The sequence below is a fragment of the Neovison vison genome, chromosome 14, assembly GCF_020171115.1.
Source record: "Neovison vison isolate M4711 chromosome 14, ASM_NN_V1, whole genome shotgun sequence".
In the NCBI taxonomy this organism is placed as follows: domain Eukaryota; kingdom Metazoa; phylum Chordata; class Mammalia; order Carnivora; family Mustelidae; genus Neogale; species Neogale vison.
In genome coordinates, this window is record NC_058104.1 from 31,643,653 (window position 1) to 31,655,926 (window position 12,274).

The 12,274-nt window shown below is 41.5% G+C and overlaps 2 protein-coding genes across 3 annotated transcripts in view; one reads left to right on the plus strand and one right to left on the minus strand.

Annotated features, from left to right (window-relative positions):
* Positions 1-12,274, minus strand: part of ERI2 (ERI1 exoribonuclease family member 2) — a 97,451-nt gene that overhangs the window by 56,732 nt on the left and 28,445 nt on the right. The window lies entirely within an intron of this gene.
* The window catches only part of ACSM3 (acyl-CoA synthetase medium chain family member 3), a 28,237-nt gene continuing 18,864 nt past the window's right edge, over positions 2,902-12,274 (plus strand). Inside the window, exons 1-3 of the mRNA XM_044234229.1 lie at positions 2,902-3,019; positions 9,238-9,519; positions 10,479-10,689. Coding sequence (XP_044090164.1) covers positions 9,301-9,519; positions 10,479-10,689 — 430 coding nt within the window. The 5' untranslated portion in view covers positions 2,902-3,019; positions 9,238-9,300. The remainder of the gene's footprint in view (positions 3,020-9,237; positions 9,520-10,478; positions 10,690-12,274) is intronic.

The following is a 12,274-nucleotide window of genomic DNA, read 5'->3' on the forward strand; positions in this document are numbered from 1 at the left end:
ATATCCGATGGGAAAAAGACAGTCTCTTCAACAATGGTGTTGGGAAAATTAGACTGTCATGTGCAAAAAAATGAAACTGAACCATTTTCTTATACCATACACAAAAAAAACTCAAAATGGATGAAAGACGTCAATGTGAGACAGGAACCCCTCCAAATTCTAGAGGAGAACAGAGGCAGCAACCTCTTTGACCTTAGCTGCAGCAACTTCTTGTTAGACACATCTTCAAAGGCAAGGAAAAGGAAAGGAAATGTAAACTACTGGGACTTCATCAATATAAAATCTATTGCATAGCAAAGGGAACAGTCAACAAAACCAAAAGACAAACAACAGAATGTGAAAATATATTTGCAAATATCTTTTCAGATAAAGGGCTAGTATCCAAAATCTATAAAGAACTTATCAAACTCAACACCCAAAAAGAAACAGAAAATAGAGTCAAGAAATGGACTGAAGATGTGAACAGACATTTCTCCAAAAAAGACATACAAATGGCCAACAGACACATGAAAAATGCTAAGATCACTTGGTAGGAGGGGACTACAAATCAAAACCATAATGAGGGGCGCCTGGGTGGCTCAGTGGGTTGGGCCTCTGCCTTTGGCTCAGGTCATGGTCCCAGGGTCCTGGGATCGAGCCCCGCATTGGGCTCTCTGCTCAGAGGGGAGCCTGCCTCCCCCTCTCTCTCTCTGCCTGCCTCTCTGCCTACTTGTGGTCTCTGTCTGTCAGGTGAATGAGTAAAATCTTTAGAAGAAAAAAAAAAAAAAACCATAATGAGATACCACCTCACATCTGTCAGAAAGACTAAAATTAACAAGTCAGGAAACAACAGATGTTGGCGAGGATATGGAGAAAAGGAAACCTTCTTACACTGCTTGTGGGAATGAAAACTGGTACAGCAACTCTGGAAAACAGTATGTAGGTTCCTCGAAAAGTAAAAAATAGAGCTACTCGGGGCACCTGGGTGGCTCAGTGGGTTAAGCCGCTGCCTTCGGCTCAGGTCATGATCTCAGGGTCCTGGGATCGAGTCCCGAGTCGGGCTCCCTGCTCAGCGGGAAGCCTGCTTCCTCCTCTCTCTCTCTGCCTGCCTCTCTGCCTACTTGTAATCTCTCTCTGTCAAATAAATAAATAAAATCTTAAAAAAAAAATAGAGCTACTCTATGACCCAGCAATATCCTATGACCCAAAGGATACAAACATAGTGATCTGAAGTGGCACCTGCTCCCCAATGTTTATAGCAACAATATCCACAATAGCCAAACTATGGAAAGAAGAATGGATAAAAAGATGTGAGATATATATATAGATATATATATATATATATATATACACATATACATACATATATATATATATATATATGGTGAGATTCCTTTTTTGATGGCTGAGTAATATTCATATATATATGACATGGATGGAACTAGAGGGTATTATGTTAGGCAAAACAAGTCAATCAGAGAAAAATACCATTTGATTTTGCTCATACATGAAATTAATGAAACAAAACAGAGGATCATAGGGGAAGGGAGGGAAAAATAGGGCAAAATCAGAGAGGGAGAAACACCATAAGAGACTTTTTACTATAGGAAACAAACTGAGGGTTGCTGGAGGAGGTGGGTGGGGGAATGGGGTAACTGGGTGATGGGCATTAAGGGGCCATGGGATTCAAAGAGCACAGGGTGTTATATGCAACTGATGAATCACTGAGGTTTACCTCTGAAACTAATAATATGCTATATGTTAATTAATTGAATTTAAATTTAAAAAATTGTATCGGTAAAAAAAATGAAACAAGTAAAACTGTCCCTGTTTGCAGATTATATGATTATCCACATAGAAAATCCCAAATAATCAACAACCAAAACTTCACTGAACCAAAAAGAGTCCAATAAATTCCTCATTTTGCTTAAGTGAATCTAAATTGGGTTTCTGTCACATGTAACTGAAAAAATTATTTATTTATTCATTTACCCATCAATTACTTATTGAATGCCTAAAATTTGTCAGTAAGTGTTCTAGACAATTGTAATGCATCACAACAATGATATTTCAGCAAACAAAACAAATTTCTTACTCTTAAGGGTGGTGGTAAGAGATGTAAAAAGTTAAAACAGATTAAAGAGAAAAATTGAGGTGTGCTATTTTAGAAAATGTAGTAAGGAAAGACCTTTTTGATAGGATACCTCATCAAATGGGGATTTAGTCAAGGGGTATCTAAGGGAAGAGTGTTCCAGGCAGTGGAAAAAATCCCAAGGCTGGAACATGCATGGTATGTTAAAAAAAAAAAAAGCAAGGGTGCCAATGTGGCCCCAGCTGAGTAAGGGGAGGAGGAGCAGGTGATGGGTCAGAGAGAACCCTGTGCCAGATCACACAGTTCCCTGTAGTCAAGGTAAGGACTTGAGATTTTACCTGGAGTAAACTGGGAAGTACTGCAGGATATGAGCAAAGGAGCAACCTGAGAGCATTTATGTTTAGTCCTGACCAGTTCAACAGATGAACACAGGAACTGGTTCTCTGAGGTGTGGAACAACTCAAATGCGCCACTTAACTTCTTTCTTTTCCATTTCAAAACTCTTCTATGTCCTCTTCCATACTTTGTTCTTTCTTCCTTCTGAGATATAACTTGCTCTACCCCTTCACAAGTCCAAACCCTCCAGCAACTCCACGGTCACTTCCCTTCCTGTGAATAAATTACTTTCCCAGTTCCCCCCCCCCTCCACCAGCAAAACCTTGCAGTGTATTTAAATCATTAACTATGAACTGGAGGGTGGCAGGAGATTGCATAAACTTTGAGCATAATCTTAGCCCAGCACTCTGGCTCCTCCCTCTGGAATGTCTCCACCAATCCAGGAAAGGCCCTCTGGGTATGTCTTGTGTCTCCCAGTTGTCAGACTACTACTTCTCCCTCTTCTTTTGGCTACTACCAGGACTAACAGAAGCGAGAGTTCAAGTTTCAGGCCTGCTCTCCCAGGACACTGGTCTACCATCACCTCCAGCTGTGTCGGAATCCGTCACTTTGGTGAGTACTACCCTGTCTCCTATGTAAGGTTTACTGGTCTGGCATGCACACTTTTGAGCCAAGATAACAAAAAAGCAACCAAAAGCAACAGACCAAACGTTCTCATGGAAGTCTTAGGCAGCCCAAGTGTTTCTATCAGAATTTCTCAGCTGCTGTGTAAGTCTATCTAAGAGAATGTGCACACAAAAAGCTGTAAACATAGGGGTGCCTGGGTCTCAGTGGGTTAAGCCCTCCTCCGCACTGATGTTTATACGATGTAGAACTTGCATGTCAGATGAGACCACAAATACTTTCACACCCAACAGACCAGCAGTGGTACTTTCTTTCTTAGAAGAGTTTTCTGTGGCTCAGTCATCTGGACTCCTATCTCAACTCTTTTACCTACAAAGCATATTGGAAAGCTGGAAAATAGATGTTGTGAAGTGCTAAGATTAACAAAAAAATCTTTATCGCTGATCAGGATGATGATGATATTTTCTTTTTGGTAGAACAGACTGGTTAGGCTCATTTTAAGCTCCAACTGACTGGTCAATTTTCTTTTCAATGTATATTTGAAGGATTCTAAATGTAGTAGAGGAAATTTCATCTTAACTGCACAATAATGGAAATAATTCAAATGACATCAGTAGGGGACTGGCTTAAGAAATTATGGTGCAGGGGCGCCTGGGTGGCTCAGTGGGTTAAGCCTCTGCCTTCAGCTCAGGCCATGATCTCAGGGTCCTGGGATCGAGTCCCACATGGGGCTCTCTGCTCAGCGGGGAGCCTGCTTCCTCCTCTCTCTCTCTCTCTCTGCCTGTCTCTCTGCCTACTTGTGATCTGTCTCTCTGTCAAATAAATAAATAAAATCTTAAAAAAAAAAAAAAAAGAAATTATGGTGCAGTTGTTCACTGGAATGCCAATGCAGCTCTTTAAAAAAAAACAAAACATAAAAGAAAAATGAAAAAAAAAAATGAGAAAGATCCTCATGTACTGACATGGACGGACCTTCAAGAATTTGTTATAAAAGGGCACCTGGGTGGCTCAGTGGATTGAGCCGCTGCCTTCGGCTCAGGTCATGATCTCAGTGTCCTGGGATCGAGCCCCACATCGGGCTCTCTGCTTAGCAGGGAGCCTGCTTCCCCCTCTGTCTCTGCCTGCCTCTCTGCCTACTTGTGATCTCTCTCTGTGTCAAATAAAATAAATAAAATCTTTAAAAAAAAAAAGAATTTGGGGCGCCTGGGTGGCTCAGTAGGTTAAGCCGCTGCCTTCGGCTCAGGTCATGATCTCAGGGTCCTGGGATCGAGTCCTGCATCGGGCTCTCTGCTCAGCAGGGAGCCTGCTTCCCTCTCTGTCTCTCTCTGTCTGCCTCTCTGTCTACTTGTGATTTCTCTCTGTCAAATAAATAAATAAAATCTTTAAAAAAAAAAAAGAATTTGTTATAAAAAAATTTTAAACTATAAGAACAGTGTAGTATTCTAGGCTACCTGTTGTGTCAAAGTGGTGAAGAAATAAGGATCTATAGTCATCTGCTGAAATAATTGGAAAGAAATCCTAAAAAGATACATAGAACTAATCATAGTTCCTAGAGGGAGCGGGTTAGGATGAAACTGGGCAGCTGTGAGATGGGGGAGGGAGAGGGCATATTATTTTTTTTTTTTAAGAGAGGGTGGAGGGCCAGATGGAGAGGGAGAGAGAGAATCGTAAGCAAGCTCAATGCCCAGTGTGGAGCCAGACATCGGCTGAACCTCACAACCCTGAGATCATGACTTGAGCCAGGCACTTAACAGACCGAGCAACCCAGGCGGGTGGGTGGGTTGGTGGGAGAACGGCGCAATTTTTCACTCTAATTTTTAACATTAGAACATTTAACATTTGAACCATTTGAAGACCTTCTCTAAAAAATTGAAAATAAAGAGAAAAAGTCACAACACTAAAAACATAGTTTTAAGTACTACGTAACTTCTTCCTTCGGTTGGAGGAGTCCTGACACTAATTCTGTAATATGGGAGGTAAATTCCCAAGGTGTGGGCTCTAACTTGCCAGCAAACAGCAGAGAAGGGTGGTTCCCTCTCGACTCAGCCCCCACTGCCAAACAAGACAACAGTGGGGGGCAGTACTTTACTAATCCAAAACCCTTGGAAACCCTTGGAAAAATCTTACCTGGGAAACCATTCACCTCAGTTTGCTTGTATTTTTTTAAAGATTTTATTTATTTATTTGTTACAGAGACAGATCACAAGTAGGCAGAGAGAGAGAGAGGAGGAAGCAGGCTCCCCACTGAGCAGAGAGCCCGATGCGGGGCTCGATCCCAGGTCCCTGAGATCAAGACCTGAGCCGAAGACAGAGGCTTAAACCACTGAGCCACCCAGGCGCCGCAACTGCCTGTATTTAATGTTTCATATCACCCAGTTCTCAGTGAGTATCAATATAGATCAGCACTGTCCACAAGAATGTTCTGCAATGATAGAAATGTTCTGTGTTTGCAGTTACCTATATGCAGTAGCTACTAGTCACTGTGGCTGTTAAGCAGTTGAAATGCAGCCAGTGTTTTTAAATAGTACTAAATTTAAATTTAAATAGCCATGTATGAACAGTACACATAGTCATATAAATCTGGTTAAGCAATAGAGGTAATTTTCAAGTCTAATATAACATTTAGCTATAGAAATAAACCATATACAAAGTTCTCCCTTCTGAAAACATCATTTATTCATTCAAAAAATAAGCACAGACTGCAAACCAAACACTATGTTATTTCCTAGGGATAGTACCATGAACATAACAGACAAAATGCCCACCCTCACAAAACCTACACTGTAGCACCAAAGATCAGAGAACTACAGCCCATGAGTTAAATCCAGCCTTTTGTCTGTTTTTATACAGGCTACAAACCAAGAATTGTTTTTTAAAGATTTTATTTATTTGACAGACACAAATCATAAGTAGGCAGAGAGGCAGGCAGGGTGGGGGGGGAAGCAGGCTCCCCACTGAGCACAGAGCCTGATGTGGGGCTCGATCCCAAGACCTGGGATTATGACCTGAGCTGAAGGCAGAGGCTTTAAACCACTGAGCCATCCAGGCACCTCACCAAGAATGGTTTTATTTTATATTTTCAAATATTTCAAAAACGTCAAAAGAGGAATACTAATTCATGACATATGAAAATTTCATGAGGGGCACCTGGGTGGTAAAGTTGGTTGAGCGTCCAACTCTTAGTTTGGGCTCAGGTCATGATCTCACGGTTATGTGATCGAGCCCTGCATCAGGCTCCACCCTCAGTAGGGAGTCTGCTTGGGAGTCTCTATTTCCCTCTCCTACTGGCCCTCCCCCTGCATGTGCTTTCTCTCTCTCTCTCAAATAAATAAATCTTAAAAAAAAAAAAAAGAAAATTGCATGAAGTTCAAGTTTTAATATCCATAAATGGGTTTTGTTTGGAAAGCAGCCATGCCCATTTAGTCATGTATTGTCTCTCAGTGGCTGCTATCTCAGCCAGAGTTGAGCTAAACTGTTGCCACAGAGACCATATGGTGCACAAAGCCATATTTACTATCTGGACTTTTACAGAAAATGTTTGCTGACCCCCACTCCAGTGGGTGGGTAGTAATAGTCAAGACACGATGATAAGCACTTTGCATGCATTATCTCATTTAATCTTTGTGACAACTCTCTGATAGAGGTTCCTGCTCTGATAGGGGTTCCCTGCTCAGTGGGAAACCTGCTTCTCTCTCTCTCACTCCCTCCGCTTGTGTTCCCTCTCTCATCGCGTCTTTCTCTGTCAAATAAATAAATATTTCAAAAGTTATTTATTTATTTATTTGAGAGAGAGGGAGAGAGAGAGTGTCATAAGCAGGGGGAGGAGCAGAGGGAGAAGCAGGCTTCCCGCTGAGCAGGAGCCCGATGTGGGGCTCTATCCGGGACCCTGAGATCATGATCTGAGCCAAAGGCAGACGCTTACTGACTGAGCCATCCAGGTGCCCAAGAATGTACATTTCTCAGCAGCTTCCAGGTGATGCTGATCTGCTGGCTCACAGATCACCTCTGGATCAGTGATTCTCAACCTTGATTGCACGTTAGCATCCTCTGAGGAAATTTTTAAAAATATTATACCCTGGCCCCACCCCTAGAGATTTTGATTTAATTGGTCTAAGCCCCAGGCACTGGTATTTTATTTTATTTTTTTTTAAAGATTTTATTTATTTATTTGACAGAGAGAGATCACAAGTAGGCAGTAAGGCAGGCAGAGAGGGAGAGAGAGAGGAGGAAGCAGGCTCCCTGCTGAGCAGAGAGCCTGATGCGGGACTCGATCCCAGGACCCTGAGATCATGACCTGAGCCGAAGGCAGCGGCTTAACCCACTGAGCCACCCAGGCGCCCCGGCACTGGTATTTAAAAAAAAAAAAAAAAAAAAAGCTTTCCTGGTGATTCAAATACACATCCAGAGTTGACAATCACTGCTCTACTGAATCCTATTGAACTATAGTAAAGAGAACACTGAAATGGGAATCCACAGACATGAGTTCTAGTTCTCACTCTGACATGACCTATTGAAGCAAGTTGCTTCCCCTCTCTGGGGTTCCATTTTCTTTCCGAAAAATGAGGAGCTCAAACTGGATGATCTCAGAGGACTCAAGCTCAGTGACTTGTCAGGTCATCACACAAAGATGTGGGAGGGTCAGAAGAAGTACCTAGATCTCCCCGTGCACTGGGTGCAGCAACATGATGCCTGAACACCAGGCCCATTTAGGATAAACTTATGGATGGATATCATCCATAAACTTATGGATGATATCCATTATTTGGCAACACATCGATACAGAAACTCTTCCACATAGCCACGCTGCCTTACATACTGCACAGCTAGAGCTGCAGTTACAAATGACTTAATGATAGGGTGCCTGGGCGGCTCAGTCCGTTAAGTGTTGGCTTAGGTCAGGATCTTAGGGTTGTGAGATCCAGCCCTGCATTAGGCTCCATGAGTGAGGCCTGCTTAAGATTCTCTCTCTCCCTTCCCTCTGCCCCTCCCTCTATAAAAAAGTATTTAATGATTGTGAGAGTAGTATTTCATTGTAGGAAATTTGGAAAATTACAGAAAGTATGAAGAAGAACCCTATCATCTCTAGAACCATGTTTTTAACAACCTTGTTTATGAGGTCTCAGCTAGGTAAATGAGATCATGATCAGATGAATTCCCACAGAAACAGGGAGGGCTAGGTTGCCTGGAGGGTCCTCCCCCACAAAAGTCCCAAAGGTTAAAGACCTATGATGACATCTCTGGTAAACACAGCTCCAAGTCTGGACTCGAAGGTTGTGTGGGCTCCTATTGGGAGCATGGGAACTACAGCCTATAAACTAAACGATTTTTGACAGTTCTTTCATGCCTAATTGGTACTAGGTTACTCTATTTCTTCACTTATGGATTATCCACTGTGGAAATTTCTCCTTAACATGTCTCTATGACTTTTGAAATGCAGGTGAAATATATTAGATATCTTTGCTTTCACTGGGAGTAACTGGGTGACTCAGACCTTTACTTCTTTCGAAATGCATATGGGAGACAATAGCATGCAGTACATAGTCAGGAAAATGGGCTGGGACCAGACAGCTCTAGGTTTAAATCCAGCTAGTGCCTCTGTTGTGTACTGAATGTTTGTGCCTCTCTCCACATTCATATCTTGAAAACTTAACCCCCAAAATGTGATGGTATTTGGAGGTGGGGTCATTGGGAGGTAATTAGGTTTAGATGAAGTCATAAGGGTAGGGCCCCAATGACAGGCTTAGTATCCTAATAGAAGAAGAAGAAAAACCAGAGATCTCACTCTCTCTACCATGTGAGTACATAAAGAGAAAGTGGTCATCGGCAAGTCAGGAACAGAGCCCATAGGGGAGAACTGAATTGGCTAGCACTTGATCTTGGACTTCCCAGCTTCCAGAACTGTGAGAAATAAATGTTGTTTTGACCAGCCTGTCTATAGTATTTTCTTATGGTGGCCAGAGTTCACTAAGACAGCCTCTTAGTAATGTTTTCTATCTGTAAACAGAGATGATAATATACACTTCACAGAGTTACTCTGAAAATTTACTAATTTCATATGTAAGTAAAGCACTGAGTACAGTGTTCGAAACATATTGAGTGCTCAGAGAATGACACTTGTATGATGACTATAAATAATAATAATAATATAACTTAGCTACTTTGTGGTATGGCTACCTTTAGGACAGAGACAAATGCATGTTCATTAGCTTGTCTTTTAGATGAACCGGTTTCTGTGGAAATCCTGAGTGCTAACACATCCAGCAAGACTGATGCTAGCTCTTGTCACCATGGAGACATTACTTCGTGTCAAGTGTTTTCAGCGCCTCGCAATCCCTGGTTCTGTGAGAGTACTCCATAAAGATTATAGAACAGTTTCACCTCAGAATTTTTCCAATTATGAATCTATGAAACAGGAATTCAGACTGGAGATTCCAGAGTATTTCAACTTTGCTAAAGATGTCCTGGACGAATGGACCAATGTGGAAAAGGTAAGGAACAGGGCCAGTCCAACTACAGTTTCTCAGATAGAAGTGATTTTGCCCCCAGGGCAAATGTCTGGAAACAATTTTGGCCAGGGATGCTGCTATGTATCCTCTAATGCACAGGAAAGTCTCCCGTAGCAAAAAATTATATGGCTCAACATGTTAATAGTTTCATAGTTGAGAAAGCCTGGTTTATAAAAATGTATGATTATAGGTTAACTTCTCTTTTTTAAAGATTTTATTTATTTATTTGACAGACAGAGATCACAAGTAGGCAGAGTGGCAGGCAGAGAGAGAGGGAGGAAGCGGGCTCCCTGCTGAGCAGAGCGCCCGATGTGGGGCTCAATCCCAGGACCCTGGGATCATGACCTGAGCTGAAGGCAGAGGCTTTAACCCACTGAGCCACCCAGGTACCCCTACAGGTTAACTTCTTAAAAATACCCAAAATTAGTAGTATGAAGGTCAGAAATGGTCAGAAATGGTAGGGAATGAGCAATGAGAGAACATAAAAGGATGAAAGAATTCTAACTTTTTGGGAAGAAAAACAGTCAGGCTAAATGAAAAATAACATGGCTCCTGACAGGGGTGCCTATGTGGCTCAGTGGGTTAAACCTCTGCCGTCAACTCAGGTCATGGCCTCAGGGTCCTGGGATTGAGTCCTGGGATCAAGCCCTGCATCAGGCTATCCACTCAGTGGGGAGCCTGCTTCCCCCCACCCCTCCTTTGCCTACTTGTGATCTCTCTCTGTCAAATAAATCAATAAAATCTTTAAAAAAACAAAAACCAAAAACAAAACCTGGCTCTTGACAGCTAGAAATGAAGACCCCAGAGTTACTTCCAAATTTCCCCATGTGATCTAACTAAAGACCTATGAATTTTCTTCTGAGAAAATATTCCACTGAGTCAGTTAAAATAGAATTAAGCTGCATCGGGAGCTTTAAATCATCTGGTTTGCCTTTCTTCAGGCTGGAAAGAGACCTTCCAATCCAGCCTTCTGGTGGATAAATGGAAATGGAGAAGAAGTGAGATGGAGTTTTGAGGAACTGGGATCTTTGTCTAGGAAATTTGCCAATATACTTACAGAAGCCTGTTCCCTGCAAAGAGGAGATCGAGTAATTGTGATTCTTCCCAAGATCCCAGAATGGTGGCTTGCAAATGTAGCCTGTCTGCGAACAGGTTAGTAGTGTTTGAAATCTGATTACATTTAAAGTAGACTGTATGGGAGATCTACCAAAACTTTAAGTAATCATGAGACATTTATTTGGATAAATTATTTGAGGAACTGTATACAATATAGTAGTCTTCTCAGGAACCTTAGAAATGTGTTGGAAACACACCATATCTTTTGACCTAAACTAGGAGTTAGGTTTTTCGTAATGAAATAGGTTTATTAACCAAATGCCAATCAACAATGGAATTCCCTCATACCTACCACTGCTTCCCTTCTATAGAAACTCAATGCAGCCACAAACTCAAAGTTCTTGTTTCATGCCTTTATTTCTCTCATGGTTAATTGCCATTCATCTGATGCCCAAAGCAAGCAGCTGCTACTCCTCCTTCCAAATCAGTTCCTACATCTTGTAACTGTAACTCTGACTTCCTACATGTCCCCAGAGTCCTCCTTCTTCTCCAATCCCATTACCATTGCTTTAGTTCACACATTTGGCATCTCCTGAATGGATCTGCCCCAAAGTCTCCCTATTTCTGATCTTGTGTGTGCCCACACCATACTCCAATCCAATTCATCCTCCATAGCTAGCATTCTTTCTAGAATGCGTATTTTATCCTGTCAATATGCTGCTTGATGTTATTTAATAATTCTCCATTGCCTACTCTGTAAAATCAGTACTTCTTTAGGTGTGTCACAGAAGGTTTGATCTCCTCCCTTCATTGTTTTCATACTCTCTGCTCCAGCCATATCAAATGGTTTCCTATAAGGTTCATGATCTTTCTCTTTTCCTGGATTTTGTGTATACTATTTCCTGTGCTTGGAAAGCCTTTCCCTCACACCTAACCACCTGGACAACTTCTATTAGATTTTCAGGTCTCAACTCTAATGTCACTTCTCAGGCAACCCTACCCTGATGTCCCAATTCAGGTGCTTTCTTTTTTGACATCCCCTAGAAAACATATGTACGTTTCTATTTTAAACTGTACTGTAGTGTCTGAGTGTCTATTTGGAATAAATTTGTCATTCCCCTAGGACTATATATGTTCCTAAAAGCCAATGACTAAGATAGCCATGTCTGTACCTTCAATTACCAGCATATAGTAAATGCCCAGTAAAATATTTGTTGAATTAATTAATATCCCTGTTTTAATAAATAACTATAGAGTAAACATTCTTAATTCATCATAATTACTTGCATTTGAGAGTTACATGTTCTCATATGTACCAATGAACTGTACACTAGAGTTGCAGAACCCACTTTTAACAGCTTTTTTTTTTCTTGAAACAAAGTAATAAGCTTTCATGAATGCTGCTTAAGTTCACTGTCTTAGTAAAGGGGCAACATGTTGGACTGCCAGGACCAGAAATCCATTTATATTAGTTCAGTGAGGAAGGAAAATTATTGAACATCTATTGAAGGATCTACAGGGGACAAAAAGTACAGACAGAGCAACTGACTTCTTTCTCCATTTCTTTTGCTTTGAAGCCATAGGACCTCCTGTCTCTGGACTTCTTTCTTTATCCTGACTCTTGACTTCTTTCTAATAACACATGATTTCTTTGCTCCCCTTCATTTTCCCTGACATGTGG